The sequence below is a fragment of the Botrytis deweyae genome, assembly GCF_014898535.1.
Source record: "Botrytis deweyae strain B1 chromosome Unknown BDEW_024, whole genome shotgun sequence".
In the NCBI taxonomy this organism is placed as follows: Eukaryota; Fungi; Ascomycota; class Leotiomycetes; order Helotiales; family Sclerotiniaceae; genus Botrytis; species Botrytis deweyae.
This window is the reverse complement of record NW_024066231.1, coordinates 293,101-317,359: the sequence shown is the minus strand read 5'-3', so window position 1 is coordinate 317,359 and position 24,259 is coordinate 293,101. Positions and strand designations below refer to the sequence as shown.

General features: G+C 36.8%; 6 protein-coding genes across 6 annotated transcripts; 4 read left to right on the top strand and 2 right to left on the bottom strand.

The window, feature by feature from the left end:
* Window positions 1-907: 907 nt before the first annotated feature.
* EAE98_008843 (uncharacterized protein) lies at window positions 908-2,719 on the top strand (the record flags this gene model as incomplete). The annotated part of the gene is made up of 1 exon (XM_038956466.1): window positions 908-2,719. The coding sequence occupies one exon, from the start codon at window positions 908-910 to the stop codon at window positions 2,717-2,719; it is 1,812 nt and encodes a 603-aa protein (XP_038807178.1).
* An 804-nt stretch (window positions 2,720-3,523) lies between these two features.
* Window positions 3,524-6,447, bottom strand: EAE98_008842 (uncharacterized protein; the record flags this gene model as incomplete). The annotated part of the gene is made up of 3 exons (XM_038956465.1): window positions 6,220-6,447; window positions 5,553-5,895; window positions 3,524-5,486 (listed from the first exon to the last, which is right to left on the bottom strand). The coding sequence occupies exons 1-3, from the start codon at window positions 6,386-6,388 to the stop codon at window positions 3,524-3,526; spliced, it is 2,475 nt and encodes an 824-aa protein (XP_038807177.1). The 5' UTR covers window positions 6,389-6,447.
* A 1,593-nt stretch (window positions 6,448-8,040) lies between these two features.
* On the top strand, window positions 8,041-9,774 carry EAE98_008841 (uncharacterized protein; the record flags this gene model as incomplete). The annotated part of the gene is made up of 1 exon (XM_038956464.1): window positions 8,041-9,774. The coding sequence occupies one exon, from the start codon at window positions 8,041-8,043 to the stop codon at window positions 9,772-9,774; it is 1,734 nt and encodes a 577-aa protein (XP_038807176.1).
* A 2,203-nt stretch (window positions 9,775-11,977) lies between these two features.
* EAE98_008840 (uncharacterized protein) lies at window positions 11,978-13,150 on the top strand (the record flags this gene model as incomplete). The annotated part of the gene is made up of 4 exons (XM_038956463.1): window positions 11,978-12,051; window positions 12,157-12,418; window positions 12,511-12,649; window positions 12,933-13,150. The coding sequence occupies 4 exons, from the start codon at window positions 11,978-11,980 to the stop codon at window positions 13,148-13,150; spliced, it is 693 nt and encodes a 230-aa protein (XP_038807175.1).
* A 2,392-nt stretch (window positions 13,151-15,542) lies between these two features.
* On the top strand, window positions 15,543-17,578 carry EAE98_008839 (uncharacterized protein). The gene is made up of 4 exons (XM_038956462.1): window positions 15,543-16,360; window positions 16,463-16,725; window positions 16,837-16,993; window positions 17,074-17,578. Exons 1-4 carry the CDS (start codon window positions 15,768-15,770, stop codon window positions 17,108-17,110), a joined length of 1,050 nt encoding a protein of 349 aa, XP_038807174.1. The 5' UTR covers window positions 15,543-15,767; the 3' UTR covers window positions 17,111-17,578.
* On the bottom strand, window positions 17,527-17,862 carry EAE98_008838 (uncharacterized protein; the record flags this gene model as incomplete). The annotated part of the gene is made up of 1 exon (XM_038956461.1): window positions 17,527-17,862. The coding sequence occupies one exon, from the start codon at window positions 17,860-17,862 to the stop codon at window positions 17,527-17,529; it is 336 nt and encodes a 111-aa protein (XP_038807173.1).
* Window positions 17,863-24,259: the final 6,397 nt, after the last annotated feature.

The window sequence follows — 24,259 nt, the reverse complement described above, 5'->3', positions numbered from 1 at the left end:
TATCAATATCTCCATATACAGATAATTCCACAGGACGACAGCGTTATCATATCACGCCATTCCTTCAAGGAAAAGTAAGTCGTTGCCTTGATGTGTTTGAATATCGAGAGTGCCTTTAGCTCGAATGCATCATATTTTATCTCATTGAATCCGATTCCTATCACAATATTATCAATATTCGTTTGGCCCGCAGAATCAAAATTTTCAACGGCAGTTGGCAGTTCATTCTTAGAAGAAAGCCTGGAAAATGGCTTTGCGTACTAAGACTCTTCGACGGCACGGACGTGTAGGTTGTCGGGAAAGTATGAGTTTCTTTTGAGAGCGTTTGCAATGCGGGGATTTGAAAAGGACCTGTCATGGTCTTGGAAGTGCATACCCGTTGATTTGGAAAAATCCCTCAGCCGGTGCCGATCATTAATATGTTGAGAAGAAGTCTGAGATATGTCAGTTGTCGTCAATTTCTATACCTATGCAAGGCATATTATGAGAATTATTCCTTTATATGTTGATGGTTGGTTAGTTGACCTATCAAGACTCTCTATACATACCAATGGGGAAGCATCTTTCACAAAGGCCTGTTAAAAGCATGGAATGAGAACCTGCAGTACACACCGACGGGAGTCATTGCACACCGGTAGTCTGGCAAAGCAAATCTCTTATGTGTTTGCTGTGGAAAGTATGTAGATATCCGAAGAGTGCAAAATATGCGAAGCATGTCTCATCACTCAGCCATACTCTCTATCAAATTGACAGGATTACAACCGGGGAAGTGTGAAAATTTCTACCTAGGACTATTGTTGGAATGCTACTTCTACTCTCAATTCTTTTCAGTATCTGAGCCTCACACTTCGAGATTCAGCATTCAAATTCTTACATCTTCTTCGATCTACTCGAAAATCTATGAATCATGTCGGCTTCATTTTATACTCCATTGAAAGAGAGCGAAATACGAGTTCTCGAGATATTACCATCCGAAGATTTCTCCGAGAACATCAACACTACCTGCCGTATTATCTCCCTGGCATCTGATACTTCTACTGAGGCGTATGTTGCATTGTCCTACACATGGGGAGAACCAAATGATACTTCATACATCTGTGTCAACGGTTACAAACACAAAGTCACTCCCAACCTAGAATCAGCTTTACGACATCTAAGAGACGACAAGAATACTATTATTATTTGGGTGGATGCTGTTTGCATCAATCAGAATGACATCCCCGAGAGAGATAGACAACTACAAATGATGGCGGACGTCTACAAGAAAGCCGAAATGGGGCTTTCGTGGTTAGGGGAGGAGTCTGATGATAGCTCTTTGGCGCTCAGAATGATCCAAAGATGGGCCTCATTTTCGATACCGTTACTAGATGGCGACCTACGCGAATTCTTCGAAAGCAAATTAGAAGATGAAATACTCATGCCAAAATCTTTCGCCGCTCTTAAGAACTTACTGCAAAGACCATATTGGAAGCGAGTCTGGATACAGCAAGAAGTTGCCCTACCTCCCATGGTTACGATGCAATGTGGGCATGAACGTCTATCATTTGATGCAATAAGTGAGTTCACTTGCACAATGGCATCGATTCGACTTATTGGCATGACATCTAGCCGCAGTTGGCTTGATCCTGACTTGATATCTGACGAGATGGATATCGCACCATTGCTTAATTTGCACAATTGCCGAAACTCAAAATTGGTTGATTGTACGAGAGACAAAACTCCATCATTATTTAATTACCTTTATTTATCTTCAATTCTTAAAAGCACTGATCCGAGGGATCACATATACGCACTTCTTGGACTTCCTCATCTCGAAAAGTATCGATCGCTTCTTCGCCCAAGCTATACCAAATCAGTTTCACATGTGTTTTCTGAAGCTGCCCATATCATGATTGAGGAGAAGAACAGTCTAAAGCCTATAGCTTTTGCTTGCAGCTTATACTGCCCGGATATTTCACTGCCATCTTGGGTGCCTGACTGGACAGCTAGGAGCTTCAAATTACTCCCTCTCACACATTTCAAGGGGAAAAGTCTTGGCCCTGTAGCTAACTTATCTGATTTCGTCAGTTTTTCAGCGGATGGACAAGTTCTATCAGTCACTGGTCTTTTATACGATGAAGTGTCTTTTTTGAAGGGATGTTATGCCACTACATCAATGATGAATTACGGCGAGTGGAAAGTTTTATCTGATCTCAAAGATAATTCGTTACCAAATGGTCTCACGGTCTTAGAGGCTGTATTTCGTATTTTCGTAGGAATGGATGCCAACACTACCCTTGATTCTTATCGGAAAGAAAACGTCTTAAAGTTTAACTGCGAAGCTACAACCTTTGCGATGATTATGTGCGACGAAACAGATCGGTTTAGTACACTCAAGATCCTTCTCGGTCAAGATTCATCCAATCTCCCAGAAATTTCAAAGGCCCTGAATGAACCAGCGAATGAACCAGATTTTGATCAATTTAACGAAGAAACAGTCTTCGAGAAATTTCGACAGCTATCTGGCAGAATGTTTTTCGTGACAAAGAATGGGACACTAGGGGCCGGGCCTCCTGATTTGATTCCAGGGGACAAAATATTCCATTTGATCGGGTGGCCTGAAGATTTTATCCTACGAAAGGTCAACGAACATTATCGCCTGATCGGGGATACACGAATTGCTCGGGCAGCACTTCCTTCGTTCACTGATGGTGGTTATGAAATTATCGAGATTCACTGAATTCTGTTCTAAATCGGATGATACCGCCTAGGTAGTGGGTGAAATACTTGATCTCTATCCTGGAAGGTCAATGGGAGATTTCTGGTATCATTCGTTGTTTTCGAAAAGTATGCAGCGGCATCCCGCCATTTTTTGCTCATGCAGGAAAGGAATTATGATTTTGCAGAGACTCGTTTGGTTGGTTTAGGGACGAGAACACGTGATATGTGTCGGTCAAGCTGGGTTGGGTTATTGTCAGATCGAGGAGTTCATCTTGTTCCTGGCTTTTATTTGTTTTGGATACCTACCTGCTACATTACATGTGTTGATGATTTTCTGTGTTTTGATGCGTGTACTCTGGCGATTCTGGGTATCTTTTTATTTTCTTGTTATTCATGGGCTGGGTGGGGGTTTTAGGGTAAGGGTATTGGCACCTGGTGTTTTGTTTTTGATACCTGCTATATGTATTGATGAGTATACGTTGGAGTTTTTCGAGCATCTCTGCATTTCTTATATACCTTTGTGCTGGGTGGGGATTTGTAGAGTAAGAGTATTGGTGTTGGGTGTTTGAGTTCATGGAATTTTATTGGTGGTATGATAGTGGATGGGTTGTTTATTGGCGTTGGAATTATGCGGGAAGATGTATGTATGAGATCATTTCGATTCTCAACACTTGAGGTTTTAAAGTATAGTCAGTCTCGAAACAAGTGTCCTATGGTTTACGATATTTACAAACAGATTCACATCTCACTACATATCAATCCCCCTCACTCATTTCTCCGTTTCTGCTTTCTCCATTCCCCTCCTCTGCTCTGCTCTCCCAACCTATCTAACCACAACCCCCACCCTCGCTCGCAAATCCTGCACACTAAACCCGACCGCAACCCCTATCTCCCCCTCCGGCACAACCCAATCCCCCAATTCTGTATCCCAAAAACTTACATCTCTCCTCTGCACCGAAAACACCACTTCTTTCTCTTCTCCTCCGCTCATCTCCACCTTTTCAAACCCGCGCAGCACTTTCTTCGGTGTTCCTTCCGGTGTACTTTTTTCCGGGAGAGAAATATATAATTGGAGAATTGTAGCACCAGCTCGCGTTCCTGTGTTTTTAACGCTGGTGGTGAGGGTGAAGAGGGGGGTATACAGATCTGCGTTTCCGCCTGGGAGGATGGGGGAGAGGGGATCGGGACGCGCGGTGATGGATTGGTTTTGGGTTGAGAGGATTTGGATGGAGGGAGAGGAGGTGAGATTGAATGTCGTGTAGCTTAATCCGTATCCGAACTCGTAGAGGGGAGTTACATTTTTCATTTCGAAACCTCGGTAATCGATTGCGAGGCCTTCGGTGAAATCACTTTGCCAGGCGTTTTTTCCCTGGGCTTGGACTTCGGCGACGCTGAGATTCACGATGGGGATGTGCATGTCATCCTCGTGGAGGGGGATTGTGTAGGGGAGTTTTCCGGAGGGGTTGACGTCCCCGAAGAGGATGTCGACGATGGAGTTTCCGGATTCTTGGCCGGGATAGTGCGCGAGGAGGATGGCGGAGATGTTGGGGTTTTGGGCAAAGGGGAGAGTGTTTATTCCGGAGGAATGGGTGATGACGATGGTGTTGCCGTGACAGAAAGATGCGACGTTGTTTACGGCGAGGGTGGAGTTCCAGTCTAGGGAGTAGGATTCACGGTCTACGCCTTCGGAAGAGAAGGTTTTGAGGAATACGAGACAGATTTCTGGGGTGGGGTAGATGCTGCCGAAAGAGGAGGTGGAGAGGAGTGCGTTGTTGGTGAGATATTGGACGCGTGCTCCGTATGTAGCGGCGCGGTTTCGGAGGGCGGTAAGGGGGGATACGAGGGTGGTGTGACGAGCGGAGCCGGATCCACCGCCGATATCGAGGGTGCCGATGTCGAAGCCGGTGTGGAGGTCTGAGTCCGGCCAGGTAAGACCACCGGTAGGATCTGGGGCGGAATTGCCGAAGACGCCTATGTTTAGGGGTTTAGATAATGGGAGGATGTTGTTTGTATTTTTTAAGAGGACGGTTGCTGCAGAGCCGATTTGTCGGATTAGAGAGGAGTGATTAGCGCGGACGTCGCGGGCGGGAATTTGGGCGCCGAAATCATAGCCGTATATGTTTGCCATGACGTATGTTTGGCTCGGGTCGGGAGTGGGATAATCGCTGTCTTGATTGAGGAGGAAATAAGAAGTCATGATTCGGGTAGCCATATCGTCTAATCTATCTTCCGTCATATTACCTGCCTGGATAGCGGAGATGAGATGAGGACCGAAATATGTTTCGCCGGTGGGGATGGCGGCTTGAGAAACGTAGCCGGGCATATCCATATCGAGACCGGCGTTTGCGGCAGGATATCCGGAGTGTGTGGCGAAGAAATCCGAGACGACGTAGCCTTGGAATCCCAATTCGCCTTTCAGGATATCGTTGAGTAGATGCGGATTTTCACATGCGTAAGTTTCATTGATGCGGTTATAGCTACACATTATTGAAGTGGTACCAGCACGTACTGCATCTGCAAAAGGCCAGAGATATAATTCATGAAGGGTTCGATCATCGATATTGGAAGAAACCGCATCGATGTTTGTTCCGTCTGGAAGTTGAGAGTTGGTTCGTTGGGTTTCTTGTTCATTGCCGATGAAATGTTTGGAAGAGGTTTGGACCCCAACGCTTTGCATGCCGGTTATGGAAGCGGTCATTAGATGACCGGTGAGATAGGGATCAGGGGAAAATCCTTCCCAATTGCGACCTCCCAAGGGATGACGACCGAGGGGTCCTGCTACTGGTCTTGGGGATTTTTAGTTCTGGTCCAGACGATGATGTTTTCAGATTGGATTTGAGATGAAAACATACCCTAAAGCAACATGCGCACCCTTCCCTCTAAATTCCTCTCCCAATGCCCTGTGACTTTGGTATACCAAGTCACGATCCCATGTTGCAGCTAATGTGACACCAGAAGGAAAAACACTGATGAGATCCTGACGAGCAACAGCGGCGGGCCCATCGTTCAAACAGATTCCTGTGAAATTGAGACGCGGGATGGGACTGACGTTCCCGATACAACTCATGAGTTCGCCGTCGAGAGTAGTGGCATGGTAGGTTCCTGTTACTATGTTTGATTTTTCGGTAATGTTTAGTCGGCTGACGAAATTGCGGGCGAGCTCCTGGGCGTGCGTCCAGTTTTGGGAGGGGGATGCTGGGGATATGTTAGAAGTGTGAGGGACATAGGTTAGGGAATGTGAAAGTGGATAGGGAGAGACGGAGATGGCGTATTTGGTAAAGTGTATCAAGCAAGGAAGCTTAGGAGGTTTGGAAAAGACACAACGCCTTGTCTATTTGTTCAAAATTCAACCATGCGAAGATTGATTTCTCAAATGTTGAATTGGACAACATGAAACTTCTCTATATCCGAGTTGAACTAACTGGACAATAGGAGTCTCTTCTATCCATACACCTCGGGACTCTGAAACCTCACACCTCGCACTTCCTTGCTACAAGAAGCCAAAATGAAACAACTCACAAGCAAAAGAATCACCCGAAGTAGCTGCAACTTCACTTCCCCCAGCCCAAAGATATAAAACCGCGCACAAAGAAGGTAAAAGTCTCATCTTGATATAAGTTAGGAAATCGTACATGAGATGAAGGAAGAACTCTGTCTTTCGCTCTTCATGTATTGTATTTATATCCATTATGGGAAATTATGAGCCAGAGTTTGATTGGGGATTATGATATGTTGTCATTCTCCTATTCATTTCTGTATCGTAATTTGGATGAAAAGAGAGGTCAATAGACATGTTACTAATCGTAATAGCATTTCGTGTGGAGGAACGAACATCTTGGCGCTCGAATACGCGTATAGAAAGAGACCAAGCGCGTATAGAGAGATTAAACGCGTATAGAGAGACGAACCGCGTATAAGAATGTATGAAAGCCAATCATACTTTCAGGATTTAGAGATCTTCGACATCTTTGCCTCAAAATATGGAGAAGAACTCTGAAGAGTTCCGTTGGTATATATAGCCAATGATAATACAAAAATAAATCATAGAAATATATAAACAGATGACCGGTACAAGCAGGAATAGCTTTGGCGGTGAGAAAGATATATGTACGCCACTCAACTTTAAGCAGATATTAATACGTCGTATGTAATGCCTACAGTGACTGACCATCATGGGCGATGGTAGTAATGCAGACTTATGGCTGTAGAGAAGAAGAGCATGACAAAAGGTCTAAGGATGTAGTTCAGACCCAAACTGATTGAACTATAAAGTCATAGTCATAGACTTGTTCAATCAAATAAGACATAATTTGGATGTCAAGGACAAGTTTTTGAAGATTGAGAGCGGAGATACCTAGTAAGTTCAGACGTGATGGTAGAACTCGATGGAAATGTCACTTGACATTTAGTCACATGATGCAGAGCTCTGTAAGTCTAGTCCCAATTCAGTTTAGCGTTTGGAACCCGACGAAATACTTGGCGATTCTTCTCCCTTTTCCCTACTTTACGTCTTTGTGGCTCATATTCTCTTCCATGTTATTTATCAACAGCGTAGAATCAATCAATTCATTGCTGAACCAATTTCGAAGCCTTGAATAACACACCGCACCTGCTACTTCCTGCCATAATATGACGGATTTCTTCACCCTAGATAGAAGGTACATCCCCACCTCATCTCCGCCCCCGGATCGATAGCTTTGGCTATCAGCTATAACTACCGAAAGCACCGATGTTTCCTATCCCGCTTTAAACCACTCAATATGCTAAACACATGCAGTCGCCATTAACCCTTTTCATCTCCACCTTGAATCAATTTGCTGATTCTTCCAATCATACACGCTGCTCAGCTTCCCAGCTCTATATTAATCGGGCTCGGTTAATCTTCAATACGTACGCGTGGGGATGCTTGTGGCGACGATGTTCTGTTGAATTCGGGGAGAGTGCGGGGTTGGTGATTGGTTTGTGGGGCTCAAAACAATACAACTCAAGATTTTTGATGATGTTAGGGTTTCTTGTGGGGATTAAGGTGCCGGAATCGATAGGGAAAGAGGACTAAACTCAGTGTTGCAATAACATTCACTCAGAGTTTCTTCATCCTCCTTAATTGGGTATGGAGAGAGAGGAACTAGAACTGAATATGGTTAGACCATAACCAGTTCGCTGAGGTTATACAGTAGCAAAACTCAGACCACATGCGGGTATTCGATTATGTTACAATCTCTTGACCAAGAGAACTCAGGAGTATAAGAACCGAGAATGACTCCAGTGTTTCATCCTCATCTCATCTTTCTCTCCATCTTATTAACCACACACGGTTCGAGCTACTCGGTGGAGATCAATATGCGTTCTCTAAATCTTGCTACCGCCATTGCTTCACTTCCGGCTTTGACGCAAGCTCTTACGCTGACCGATATCTGTACATCAACTTATCTCGCAGCCAACTTTCCAGCTGTCGATTTCTATCATGGGATAACTCTTGATCCAACATCCATCACAGCCAAAACGGTGACAAACGCCACAGCATCGAGTGTGTTCTATCCAAATGCTGTGATCGATTACTGTGCTATTACTTTCAAGTACTCACACAACGGTCTAGATGACAGTGTGCTCTTAACATACTGGGTTCCTGCACCGGCAAATTTCCAAAATCGCTACCTTTCTACAGGTGGTGGGGGATATGCCATCAACTCAGGAGCTATGTCATTACCTGGAGGAGTTGCATATGGCGCAGTTGCTGGTGACACTGATGGTGGTTTTGGAATATTCCAGAACAATGTCATTTCAGATTTCCTCCTTGCGAACGGAACACTTAATTGGCAAAATGTCTATATGTTTGGATATAATGCTATCCATGAAATGAGTGTCATTGGAAAGGAATTTACTACATCGATTTTCAATATGACAGCTAATAATGCTACGTTATATTCTTACTATCAAGGTTGTTCGGAAGGTGGCAGAGAAGGGTGGAGTCAAGTTCAAAGATTTGCGGATCAATTTGATGGAGCAACAATTGGTGCACCGGCTTTCAGATTTGCATTCCAGCAGGTTCAACATCTTTATTCCAATATTGTGGAGAAGACTTTGGACTATTATCCACCGCCTTGTGAATTGCAAAAGATTGTGAACGAGACAATTATTGCTTGCGATCCATATGATGGCAAAATAGACGGAGTCGTCTCACGAACAGATCTTTGCACAATGAACTTCAATATTTCAACACTTTTGGGTACACCATACTCTTGCCCAGCGTCAACAGGAAGTCCATTTTCCTCTCCTACACCCGCACAAAATGGTTCAATCTCGGCCAAGGGTTTGGCCGTTGCCCAGAAAATCCTCGACGGTTTCCACACCACTGACGGTAAACGCGCTTATTTCTCATACACTCCATCCTCTACTTTTACAGATGCGGCTACAGCATATAACGCCACCACGGGTGAATATGGACTTAGTATTACCTCTCTTGGTGGTTCATTCGTTGAAGTCCTTCTGGATCTCAAAAATGGTTCAAACCTCCAATCTCTCGAGGGAGTAACATACGATACTCTCCGCGACTGGATTCAAGATGGTTGGAACCGATACAATGATGTTCTCATGACAAACTGGCCAGACCTCACCCCTTACAAAAATGCCGGCGGAAAAATTATCCATTTCCATGGTGAATCTGATTACAGTATTCCGACCGCCTCATCCGTTCGCTACTTCGAATCCGTGCGAGAAATCATGAACCCAGGTCTTTCGTATAATGATTCTGTCGCTGCAACTAATGAATTCTATCGATTATTCCTTGTACCAGGCGGTTCACATTGTGCAGTCAATACAGCGGAACCTAATGGACCATGGCCACAAACGAACTTGCAGGTACTCATTGATTGGGTAGAGAATGGAGTGGCACCTGTCACTTTGAATGCGACAGTTTTGCAGGGGGCGAATAAGGGTACGAATCAACAGATCTGCGGATGGCCTCTGAGACCGTTCTGGACAAACAATGGAACTACGATGGAGTGTCAGTATGATCAGGAGAGTATTGATTCATGGATTTATGATTTGGATGCTTTTGACATGCCAGTTTATTAAAGTTAGTTGAAACGTTTGGAGAAAAAGTTTGGGGCATTGATTGATTATTATTGGTGGTTATGATTGAGAAATGAAGAATGGTGGATAGTTTTGGAATGTTGTAATATATCAGATATATCACACCAAGTGATTAATACACATGGATATCCTTCACACATATGTTTCGTACCAGCTATAAACGGAATCCAAATGCTAATCACAAATTATTGCTCCTGATTTGGTCAATTCCTGACATACATCAAACATCTCATGCTAAAAATGAACCAAGTGAACATGGGACAAGGAATAGATGTAGAAATCCAGATCTATGCTTTCTTGACCCAGAAGCACAATCTTTATACTTGTAGCAGTAGTCTGGAAACTAATGAGATGGATCAAAGATCAGGATATCTAGCTCATCGCACTATGTTCTCCAGATCGTGCTTCTTGAAGAATATTTTGAGGAATTTGGCTTGTCTATCGAATATTCTCGTTTCCCGCGACGAGTCCACGAGATTCGTTTGCGCCATTATATCACTTCAACGCTTTGTCCCAATGCAATGAATCTTTAGTTATCTAGGCTTTTTGATACAATTTCCATGATAAAGTTGGTAACTTGGTCAGAATTTGGGGCTAGAATTTTTCTGGATGGTTTTAATAATTTCAATTCGTTACAGGCTGGTTTGGTCATGTGAGTGAGGCGAAGTGCCTATGAATGCACAAACAAATTGAATTGTGAATGTTCGAATTCCACAAGCCTGAAAATCGGGCAGAGGTGTCGTTATTGCTTCTCTTCCTCTCTTCTCAAGACCTCATTTTTCTCTTTATATCGCATATCGTATATCATCTTATAATGTTCAATGGTAACGTCGCGAAATTGCTAAGTCGCATGGTTCTCTATTCACTTATGCTCCGATAGTCATGATAGCATACGCGTTGAATTTCAGTACTACTTGAAAGACGATTAGTTATTGATCGCGAGCAGGAAAACTGGGGATGAGATGAAGATCCATCGAATTCAATGTCAGTTTTGTGCTTGTGTCTTCTCTATCATTTTCCTTTTCGGCATGCTCTCAGAATAATCTGCATATCAAAGCTTTAAGGCTTTGTTCAAGAGACTTCCACTTTCAATCCGGACTGTTCTTTTGACCGGGTAGCTGTGTTCAAGTGAAACCATCGTATGGAAAACATCATACCAGGAAGTATAAATCCGGTATATATGTTGTGGGAGTTTGGTATACATTTGCATGTCAATTGGTTTTGCGATATATCAGGGTATCACATTATGGTCGTATGGATCTGCCGTGATCATTTGAGGTATGGAATTTTTTGTTTCCTCCATACGCTTCCCTTGGGAAATAATGCAGCTTTCCGTCGAATTTCTGATTCATCTCACAGATGGTAAGTGTCATCACGTTATCACTTCGATGCCTTCCTGCGCTCTGTACCAATTGCAAAAATGGGGGGATGTCTTTATGTCAAACTTTCTGCCTTGTCTCAATTTTGCAATCTTCATCTTCAAGTATCAAAAAATCTCGATCTAGATACTTGGATAATAATGCAGCCTTCAACAGTAGGTTCTGCTATTTTCGGGATATTACGGAAAAATTGATACGGGAACAATAAGGAGGAATTGCATGCAAAACCGTTAGTACACACTTGCTTTGGATGCTGTTAATGAGACTCTGTTGAACTTACGAGTTATACAGCCACCTTTTCTAAAAATTGATCTTTGGTAACTTTAGCTGGAGATGGATTGGACCACAGTTTGATACAAATAGACAGACGTGCTGATGTCCCAGATATTATTGACATTGTTTGAACTCCTATTATAGATCCAGCAAATGATCTTCTATAATATTTCTCCAAGACATACAAGGATGAAGCTGCTACTGGGGGTGTCGCTAATGACAAGAAATGCTATGGTATGGAGGATTTGGCGCTGATAGGTAGACAGGGTTTTACACATTATATGCTGTTGATATCATTACTCTTCAGGATATCACTGGCCTTACCAGGTGGATAGGTTCTTTTATCTCCAAGCTAATCAGGCTTATATTGTTAGGTACTTTCCCGGCGGTACTGTTCTTCAACGACCATCTGTCACCTTAATCAACGGCGTGGTGATTGGCGCATTTGGACGGCATTGTGAGCTTTTCATTATACTAGGCCATCAGTTGTAGTTAGCGCAACTTCTGGAATTGAAGTTACGTCCATCTTCATCATGGAGTCAAGTCCGGGTGATCTGTTGGTCGTTGCAGATTTTAATACTCAACAAGGTGGGAAAGCTGGAACATGGTAAGGGGGTATGGGCGTGGCGACAGATGGAAATCGACTGTTTCTTGCTACTGGACACTTGGAGTATTCTGTGGTATATGCAATTGCATATGCTAAACTTTGAAGGGATAGAGAGGAGCATGCAAATGAGGATATGCCGACATCGGGAAAATCTCCACTTTCATTGGACGAAGTTGTGTTGAATATCGCCATTTCACCCGCCGGCAAAATCATTTTGTCAGATTATTTCGACCCGTACGAATACGTCCCTATGGGTGCTGGTGGTCAAGATCTAGGATCCGGTGGTGTTGCTCTATTGGTCCCTACAGTGTTTATCGGCACTGGTTTTCATGCATCGCAGTTGTCATTGGAAAATTGGGAAAGCATAGTACAAAAAGTTCGGGAAGCTTTCCAGTGACATGCAATAGCTGACATTAAATTATTGTTTTGAATGTGAACAATCTTGATGGGTTCAACCAGGGGCCTGGAGGTATTTCTGTAGTCATCCTCATGGATACAGCGGTTGACAGTCTTACAGGATCTGACAATATACTCCAACCAATCATTGCTCAGCGTTCGATATTTGCCGGCCCAGGTTCATGTCCTCTCGAAGGAGGTTGTATCTAGTGAGTACGCATACGACATATATTTCACGGAAAATAAACCAAGTTCTACTCTTGTTGATACGTGATTGATTGAATTCAGGTTCAAACAATATATATTCATGGCTTACACTATCTAGGCTTTCCAACAGTCTGTTACAAGCCGGGATATGACGATCAAGACGCGCTGCTTTTTATTTTGTTCGGACGAAGCCCATCAAATTTCACAGGAGCTGTGGAAATAGGCAAAAAAACGGGACCTTAGTTCACTTTCGTATTGTATTGCTAAGGCTTCTCTAGGGATACCGACTACTACTCTACTACATATAAAAGCCAAGCCTGTAAATGGAATCTTGACTCCAATTCCAATTCCGCCAACTGGAGGTCTCAATCAGTTTCAATGTCCAAATTTTGAAGATGTACGCTTGTATGTATTGGATATTAATGGCAGTGTCATATGTTCAGAATCTCCGGTTGCTTTACCTCTTCAGTATACTCAGCCAGTCGACTTTGATTAAGTTGCTATTGGTTCCACCAGGACTCGAGCTATTGATTACCGCCAAAATTGCCATCACTTCAGTAAACGGTTGCATCAAAATTCGCCGGTGTTGAGTATTGTCTGTATCTCGGACGAGGAGCACCTCCTGATCACAGCCGATTTTGACAGACACGGAAAGTTGGTGTGGAAACATTGATCCAAAAGCAGCGAAATAGAATTTTCGTGTTTGATTTTACAAGTTGGAAATCTAATTCTTTCAAAGTAGTGACCTGTCCTTGAACAAATGTGCATTCAGTTGTCTTGGAGATATAACACAGGCATGCGGGGGAGATGGTACATTTGTATCAGTTTACTATCACAGGACCAAGTATGTGCCTGACCCGGATTCATTTCCTGAACTCTCAATTCTTCAAACAGCAGTAGTAGTTCAATCTCAACTTCTACCACATAGTCCTCTTCATCTTTTCCACCAGCGATTACTTTGTCCCAATATTCCACAGCCACTTCTTCTACCACTGCGTCCTCCACTCCAAATTCTACTTCTACCGACTACCTCGGTCGTACCAGCCTCGACTTGACCTGTGATCATTCAATCTGTATCGGCTCAAACACCTTCGTAGGGTGCTATACCGAGGGTACCATCGGAAGAGCTCTAACTGGCAATACTGATGCAAATAATAGGATGAATATTGAAAGCTGTTATGCTTTTTGTTCCGCATTTATCTGATATGGCATTGGATATTGGAGGGAGTGAATGAAATTATCAAGCACCACCATATCTTTGCTTTCAAGCTAAATTTTCCATGGGCTATAGTGGAAATGTCATCAACGCAGGTAGTTTTGTGTCTACATCAAGGAGTATTTGGTCCTTGACTTGAATGGGAAATTCCTTGGAATAGGCAAGTCTAGTTTTTATGTGTACAACCGTTGGAGTTTACTCAATAGCATGACTCAGTGCGGTGGGTCACCTCATTTACAGATGTATCACAACGGCACAGGCGCTAATTCAAGCTTGAGCTCCATTCCCTCAACCAATTCGGTCTCTTCCCCCGTTCAAAGTGGTGTGATTGCCTCTTCAATATCTTCATCGTGGTCCTCCAGTGCACTAGTCTCACTCATCTCCTCAACCAGCAACTCATCTACGATAGATACACGATCCAGTACCCCCTCGGCGATTTCTTCAGTGGCTCCTTTCCCATCGAATGATTACCCATCAATCAGAACATCTACCACTCCTTCAGTAGGCAACACTGCAACATTGGAATTTGCGTCGATAGGTTGTTTCAACGACCCCGCAGGAAAACCATATGGAGGACTCAATCTCCCCAAATTCTTCTCCAAAGATTCAATGAGCCCCAAACTTTGTATTTCTTCTGCCCTAGCTCAAGTCACTGCTCAAATCCCCATCACCTACCTACAAATACATTGCACTAGAATATGGACGGGAATGTTACGCGGGATCGGTGCCGCCAAACCCTGAACCAAGTAGTCTAACGGGAGCGCACGCGTATACCATGACTTGCAAGGGTGGTTTCAAGCAGAGTTGCGGGGGCCCTAATATGTATGACTTTTAAGGCGGCTGGCGACAGCTGTGCTGGTGCGGTGAGCACGGCTAGTGTTCGAGGAAGTCAAAAAGATCTTAACGGAGGTGTGATTCGGTCGAATGAACGACGTGCATATAAGATGGGGACGATGCTAAGGATATGCTTTTTCTAATTGTTGGTCTTGCTGACATTTTGACAGAGAATTCGTTTCTTACATTGATTGTTCTTCAAGTTCAGATAATAACACCATTTGCAGAAGTTGATTCACTTTGCTACTTGGTCGAAGCAAATTATTCATCTCTTGACTGTATTGTATGCATTTCAAATCGTTACATCGAAAAAATTCTCGAAACCTCATGATCGACATGTTAAATGCACATGGATAATTGCTTCCTTAAAGTTGTTGGCAGACTCACCCCACTTCGGCTTTTGTAAAGCCCGTTGTTATCACCAATAGACACGAGGGAACAAGGGATTTTCCTTGTAGAAAGTAAAACGCCCTGTATGGGGGATCATGATGGGAAGGAACTCCGAGAGCAAAATCCAATCATGAATGTGGAGAGGAATATGTAAGTTGCTTCATATAAGAGACTTTTGGATGTGGGACAAGCAGGCAGGAGTCAGGACTGATCTCTTTTGAAAACATATCAGATTTTGAATTTTTTTGCCGACCGCAATCCGCAATGGTTATCTTGTTCTCTTTGCTGTACGTGTCAGATTCCCGAATTGAAGTCATTTGGGATCATGATTGTCTAGGACCATGTCTGGTCGATTAATAATTGTTTGCACATCAGCACCGAGGTTTTATTGGAGTAGCTCTCTAATATAAGAGTTCCGTATGCCATTCTCCTTTCGGAGGGCTCTCTTTCTTCCTTTTGTGTTCTTTATATAGTTCTTTGGTTACGCAATCCTCGTACAAACTACGTCAGTAATTAATTTTTTGATACCCTATAGGGGTTTTTGAGATCAACGTTTTGATCAATTGAATTGATACTTTACTTTGGAACGATATTTGATTTATTTCTTGTGTTTGAAACTATTGGTTCGTATAATAGTCATTTATCTATCGATACATTTGTCCTCTACACTGCAATGGCTTCGCCTCCGCCCATAGGATCTGAACCGGCAACAGAAGCTCCAACACCAGCTCCCTTACCAGTAACGCTAGAAGCCGACGATCCGGAAGCTTTAATCGACGATGGCGATTCAGCCCTTGGATCCGAACCTGGAAGTTCCACAACCTCACTCGCATCGAGTATTACTAGATACCGCATAGAGAATGGACGTACATATCACGCTTATAAAGATGGAAAATATGCATATCCTAATGATGATATGGAACAAGAAAGATTAGATTTACAACATCATATATGTAGTCTCACATTTGATGGCAAGCTTTTCACAGCACCAATCGAGGCAGATAAGATTGAGAGGGTTTTGGATGTAGGTTGTGGAACGGGAATTTGGACAACAGATTTTGCGGATGAGTATCCTCAAGCTACGGTTTTGGGAATTGATTTAAGTCCTATTCAACCAATGTTTACACCTCCGAATGCAATATTTCAAGTGGATGATTTGGAAGAGGAATGGACTTTTGAGGATAGTGATGCGTTTGATTTTATCTATGCGAGAATGATGACGGGGAGTATTGGGAATTGGGATCGATTCTTTGATCAAGCTTGGAAGTGAGTTATCTCTCATATTTTTGTCTGTTGTCGATGTATTCCTAGTTATTCTTTTTCTCAAATTCACAGATTTTTCCACCGTGCTAACTATATTTGGAACAGTAACCTGAAACCAGGTGGATACATTGAACTTCTAGATATTCGACTCCCCGTATCCTGCGCAGATGATACACTGAAGCCCGATTCAGCGCTTCTTAAATGGTCACAATTACTGTTAGAAGGAAGTATTATAGCTGGCAGAGATCTGGACAGTGCAATCACTTGTAAAGAGAAATTGGAGAAGAGAGGGTTCCAGGGCGTTAGTCGGACAATTTATAAGTGGCCAGGAAACAAGTGGCCGAAGGATGCTAAAGCTAAGGAGTTGGGTGAGTGATAATTTTTCTAAATGAGGGAAAGGAGTTCCGAGGAAAGATTGGAGATGATGCCAAGAGATATAAAAGGGGTAAAGAGATATATGCTAATATGAATTGAAACAGGAATGTGGCATCAAGAAAATCTCACCTCCGGACTTATGGGACTGAGTGTAGCCATATTTACAAGGCTATTAGGATGGAGTGTAGATGAATTAGAATTATTTTTGGTGGATGTTAGGAGGGAAATGAAGGATACGTCAATTCATGCTTATTGGGAAATGTTAGTGTTCTATTGTCTTTCTTCCTTGGAGACTTTGTGGGAAGTGATGTTAGGATAGTCATGCTAATTGATTCTGACAGATATGCGCATTATGGGCAGAAGCCTTTAGATGCTTAATAGAGTACAGGAAAGAGAGGCTTGAGTTCAATGGATTGTAGGGGGGAGTAGGTGATATGTAAAAATAGATGATAGAAGATATCAAGAGTGGTTAAGCTTGGCATCAATGGAACATACACACCTAGTGGTGATGGCTGGAGAGTCTGTAATTGTTGGAACAAATCTACCAGATACATTGTATGGAAATCTAGGAAGTTACTTTACCCGAAATTCCGAATGTCTATAATCGGGTTTTACCTAGTGGAATCAGTGTATACATGTTCACTATCACTGGATGAGAATGGCTTTCTGTTTTCCTTTTTGATTATCACATGATTTATCTCTCATCATACTGATTTTCTTCCTACAAAGTACCCTGGGAAGAGGAAATAAAGGGGCCACGAGGATGCAGTAGTCTCGTCTTCCCAATGCTAAAATCAAGCACCAAACTTCTCTATCTCCTGCTGGCTGACTTTAAATACTCCCTTCAACAAACTGCGATCGTAATATAATCTCACATCACCAATCTGTAACCCCTCGAACCCCACCTCTTCTACCATCTCCCCATTAGTGTCCAGTTTCTTTCCCGTTCCCTCGCCCTCAGCTTTCACCAAGGTAAATACCATACTCCTCGGTACACTAATTTTTTCCCCTGTGCTCTTCACCCACCAATGCGCTATCCACTCCCCATATATTTTCCATTCCCCTTTTCCTGCTGGACCCGCTGTTCCTTCTTCTAATCCTCCGATTACAAAAAACTCCTTACTCTCCATTTCTATCTTCGAAAATATTTCACCTCCGAACAACCCCTGAATCCATTTCCATATTACGGCGCCGCCGATATAATCAACACCAGTAGCGTCGTGAAAGATGCTATGTGGATGGTAATAGGGAAGATAGGAACCAGAGTAGGATGCGGAGTTGATTTTACTGGCGTAGTGTTCGAGGAAATGGAGAGCAGGATTTTGACGAGAGGAGGGGGTGGGGAAGGGTCCGGTGTGTTAATGGATTGTGAGGTTTGCGGTGGACATTTTAAAAGATGAGAGGTTTTCTTGGTGCAACTATTGAGGAGGTCTTTTTTCGAAAGGTTCGCTTCTTTGGAAAAGCTTCTTGAGATAGATACTTCTTGATTCCGGTTGAAGTGGTGATATATATATATACATAGAAAAGGTTGATGATGGTGGGGTTGTAGCTGACGATATATATAACTCGAGTATCACTAATCACCGAGATGTACGAATAGTAATCATACGAAATGGAATCAAATGTAAGGTCAAGTTGATGTGAATACCTAGGTAGTCATTATGATTATTCTCATCGATTCTTAAATCTCGGTGTCGGGATATCGATCATGTGATCTAAGAGGGCACTGTATTGCAACTAGCGTATGTACTAGCGTATGCACCAAAGCTAGCATACCACCCGGAACACGATTATTTAAATCTCGATTTGTTAATAAAATAAAGGAAAAAGGAACTAATAAAATATATACAAAGTTACAATTAATGGTTCAAGTATACAAAAATACGAGAAAAATCATTGTTTTAATATAATTACCAACTATTTAATGTGTTAATTAGTATATTATTCTTATATTTACTATTATTTTGTAAGTATCAAATAAGTATATTCAGATTTATTTATAGGATATTATATAGGTATATACCCAGTCAATTACGACTTTGAATAAACCTATTTATATGGAAATATTAGTAAAAATCGGATTTGATAATAGATATATATTATATGTTATCAAATCTTTATATAATATTCTAAAAGCAGAAAACTATTAGTTTGGAATCTATTATAATCATTATAGGAATAAACTAAATATAATACAATCTATATACAATCTTTATTTACTTTATTTAACTAACTATATTAATATTATAAAATTTCAAACCAATAATACTCTTATAATTGAAAACAAGAGATTTATATACTTAAAGTAAGAGAAATTGAAAAAGGCCGATTTTATAGCTAAAAACAAAAAGCAGTTTATCGAAAACTATTTACTCAAGTTTAATAGTAAATTGATTATTCTTAAAAATAATAGAACTTATCTGAATTAGAAAAAATAATACAATAATTTCAGAATAATTATACTAGAAAATATCGATATATATGAAATAAGAGAAAAAGTTTGAAAGAATGTTACTTCAAAGAATCAATATATTACTCAATATATGAGAAATATATATTATGTTCACAATAAAGGAGCAGGCCAGTGGAATGCATATAATATTGATTATGTAAATTAATTATACTAAGATAAAATCTAATTATGAAGTGGAAGTGATATATATATAGTAATATAATGCACATACCACAACTTCTAATATTTTTTCAAAGAGTTTATTCTCTTAGTTTTTATAGTTAGTTTTAAAATTTTAATATATTCTTGAATCTCTCAAATATTACTTTTGCATATAGTTTTGTTAATCCATCTATAGCTATATTACTTATATTGATATAACTGATATTGATTAGATATTTTTCTGTAAAATCCTGAATGAAGTGATAATATATATCAATATACTTTGATTATTTGTATAGATAAAGATTCTTAATTAATACTAACATTCCTTGATTATCTTTTAGTATTTGAACTTTACTATTGCTTTCAATATATTGTGGTTATTCTAAATCTTTCAAAAATTGAGTTATTTATTACCTTTATTTAATGAATATTACTATAAAAATGTATTCAGTTTTTATACTAAATATAGCTATAGATATCTACTTTTTGCTTGTTTATAAGATTAATCCACTATAAAATATTATTATTTCATTAAAAATGTTTTTTCGATTAATTCTATTATTTACCTAATCTGTATTGATATATACTTTAATAATTCGTTATAAGAGATTATATTCTTTATAAATATCTAATTAAATTTTCCCAGGTCTAAAATGTAGTTTCTAGTTAATAGTCGATCTCAAATATCTTATAAGGTTTTTGAGTATAATATTATAATATTTGATAGAATTCAATATAGTTTATATTAACCTTTCAAAACTAAATATAATATTTGGTTTAGTATAAACTATAGAATAAATTATATTACCAATTACTTATTAATATTTATTTATATCAATAAGCTTATTATTTGGGAGTATTAATTATAATTGGTTATAATTTGAGATTAGTATTTTTCTTAGAGTATATTAACTATAAAAAATTCTGAAACAAATAAGCATTATATCCAAATACTCTTTTTAATTTATAATTAATATTTTTTTAAATCTATTATAAATAATATACACTCCTAAAATCTTATTAATCTTTTTTAAATCTTTAATATTAAATCAAACTGAAAGGTTGCTATAAAACTATTTAATATTCTGTTTTTATATAATAATAATAATAATATTATTTATATAAACTAAAAGAAATAATTATTATAAATGATTAATATATAAATATAAATCTATAAGACTTTATATAAAACCTATTTTAATTAACTCTCTTTTTAAAAGAAGACTTTAATCTTTATTAATTTGCTTTAATCTATAAAGACTTCGAAGTATATATAGTATACAATTTTAATAAACTTGAATATTTTGAGAAAATACTAAATAGATTTCTTTTTTTAAATATAATTTGATAAATATATTTTTAATATCAAAATAAGAATATTTAAGATCTTTTTTTGTAATAATTACAAGAAAAAGGCGAAAAGTATTAAAACAAATTATAAAAATAAAGATTTTATTATAATCTTTCTCTAAAATTTAATTGAATCCTTTAATTACTAATTTAGTCTTAAATTGCTTTATCTTATTATTTTTTGTTTTAATAATAAATATTTATTTTATTGAAACTAAATTATTTTCTTATAATAAAATAAATTTTTTTTAAATACCATTTTTAATTAATAAATTTATTTTTTTTTGAATTATAATTTATTAATTCTTTATATACTTTTTGTTTATTATTATATTTTTATATATATTTAATATTTTGATTTTGAGTATTTTTATTATTAATAAAGTAGTTTTAATTTTTATTAATATATTCTCTAAAAAAATCAAAATCTTAAAAGCAATTCTATTATTCATTTTCTTTTCAAATTAATGAATATTTGGGATTACAATTATAATATATTCAATTAATTTTAATACTAATTTATTTAAGGAGATAAATAGAAATTGAATAATTTTGAAGATATACCCTTTCATATTATTATTATTATTTCTTTTTTTTTTCCTAAAATTACATTTTGAATTTGATAATATAAAAATAAATATAAAAATAAATATTATAAATAATAAAATTGTAGTTGAATTTAATAATATAGAATTAGGAATTAAAATAATTTTAGATAAGGTAATCTCTGTTTTTTTGTTATTATTTTCTGATTTTAGTGAATTATTTATTATTTGTTAAATATTTTTATATTTATTTTTATCAAAATATAATATTCTAGTTTTTGTTTGTTTTAGTATTAATAAATATATCTTTATCAAATTTATAATTATTTTATTTAATAATATTAATAAATCAATCAGAATAAATAATAATTTAGGAACATTTTTGAATCTATTGTAAGGCTTATAATCAGATTCTATATTCTTAATACCTTGCAATTTGGCTATATAGTTTTTGAGTTTTAGATTTATATTTTCTTCTTTATAGTTTTTATTAATTATAATATAATAAAAGTAATAAGTATAATCTAATTTTGATAAATAAATTTTTATATATTTAATAGTGTTTTTTGAATATTTTAGAAATATTCTAATCCTTATTGTATTGTAGAGTTTATTATATCTTTGTTTTATTGAAATAGTTTTAGGATTAATATAAGTATAGTATCGATTCCCCTAGATTTTACATATATTGATATCTGATAATATATTTATAAATACTTCAAATAGACTTCAATCGATTCTATTTGTATTTGAATTAATATTAGTATAGTTTCGAATGTATATATTATGTTTAATAGTTTTATTCCAAAATTTTAATAGTAAATAAGCTTTTTTTAATATTATTTTTATATTAGTTTCTGTAGTATATATATTGTATTCAGCTAAACTATTTTAATAAAATAATATAATTATTGTAATCTTTAATTATATACTAATCTTTTATTTCCGAATAATTTGAAAAAACTCTGGTGTATTATTGGTTCTAATAGTAATTATAGCTATTCTTGTAGCAAATTCAATTTTCTATTTCTAGATTTTCAATAAAGGTATTATATTACTTTTCTATTTTAATAAGATAATCTAATTTATTCTTATAGTGCTATTAATAATAAGGAAAAAGTATTTATGTTTTTAAATAATCTTTAAAAAAGGGTTAGTAATATTAAAATAAATTAATTCTAGTTTTTTAGATTTCTGTATATTTAATTAGCTTGGAATCCTGTTAATTATCTTTATAAAAATATATATTTTATAAATATTCAGAATTAAAGAAATTTTGATTAATCTTTAAAGTGTAATGATTTTGTATAGATTTCTGATCTTATCAGGGCCAAGATGATTGAATTGTTTATATTAAAAAAGATATCTTTCCTTTTTCGTTATAATCAATTTTTTAATTTTTTTTTTATTCCATTAATTATTTTTATAAAGAATATAAAGAATATAGAATCCTTGTATTTTAGTTTTATATATAAAATAATATATATTCTATTTTTTATTATAACTTTAATAATCTTATTATTCTTATTATTTTCTAATATGAAATATATTTCCTTAAAATTGAATATATTCTTAAGCTTTATCTTACAAATTCTTTTAGTTAAAAGTAGGTTAACCTTTAATCCTGGTATATATAATATTCCAGCTAATAATATTCTTATTCTATTCTTATATATTATATTTATTGTTTTTTATTTATTTGAGTATATAATTTCTTTATTAATTGTTATTCTTTATTGCAAAATATAAATTAGATTTTTGAAAAAAGAATATTGGTTAGATATATATAAAGTAATATTAATATCAGTATATTATTGTAATAGGAATATTTTATTAATACTTTCCTTAGTGAAATAATAATACTCAGAATCAGATTTGTTATTAATAATACTTTTAACAGTATTAGAGTTTAATTTAGTGATATAAGCCTTATACTTTTTATACTTTTTATCTTTTTATAATAAAGATATGGATTGTTTTCTCTTTTGTTTATATTTTGAATTGAATTTCAAAAAATGTTTGGTATATCGAAGCTAGAAGTATTTTAGGATTAAATGATTAGATTTATTATAGAGTTTGTAAGTAATAACAAGTATATCGAATTTCAAGTTTATATTAATTTTGTATTAATAATGAGATAGAATATATTTCTTTCTTTTTATAAGATATATTATATCTTTAAAGTTTTGTATTTTAGCTTTTTTAACTTATAAATACTTAATCTTATTATTAATATTTAAAGTAGAATTGATAATACGAATTATATTAATAATAACTTTATATTTATTAAAAAAAGATAAGATCAAACTTTGAAAAAGTGATTTATTTATATATAAAATTTCAGCTAAAGTATTTATAAATAAAAGCTTTTTTCGAAGATTTTTGAGTTTATTTTATATACTTATAATAGTTATATTAAAAATATTATCAAAAAAAAAGATTTTAATCTTAAGGAGATATTTGTCTATTACTATATCATCGATTTTGAAATATTTGATAACTAAATAATTCTAAAATTTCTTTGTTATATTATATTCGTTTATTAAAACCTTATTATTATTAAATAATAAATAATAGATATAAGAATAATATATTAACATTATTTTCAAGAAAAATAACCTTTTTGTTAATATTAAATCGAATCTTTATTATAATATTGTTATTATTACTGGAGATTTGGAATTCTTCGAAATTCTTAGCTAATCTATTGGTGTTTGCAATCTATATATATTTCTATAATATTTTCTTATATATATGAAACCAGCTTTTTCTTCGAAATTAAATTCTTATTTGACGAGTTTAGTATTTGTAATTCTTTTGAATAAAGGAAGGAATATATTTAAAGTAATCCTTAGATTTAATATCTTTATTTATTTTGAAATTCTATAAATAAAAGATTTATATTGATAATCTATATATATTTTGATAATGAAATAAAAGAATTGAAAAGGAAAAGGGATTGTTTTAATTAAACTCCCCCAATTTTGGAATTAGTATTGTAAGGAGAAATTCTTT

Coding starts and splice junctions, on each gene's coding strand:
- EAE98_008839 (XM_038956462.1), top strand. CDS start 15,768: ATGGCTTCGCCTCCGCCCATAGGATCTGAACCGGCAACAGAAGCTCCA. Junction 16,361..16,462: donor TTCTTTGATCAAGCTTGGAA/GTGAGTTATCTC, acceptor TATTTGGAACAG/TAACCTGAAACCAGGTGGAT. Junction 16,726..16,836: donor TGCTAAAGCTAAGGAGTTGG/GTGAGTGATAAT, acceptor GAATTGAAACAG/GAATGTGGCATCAAGAAAAT.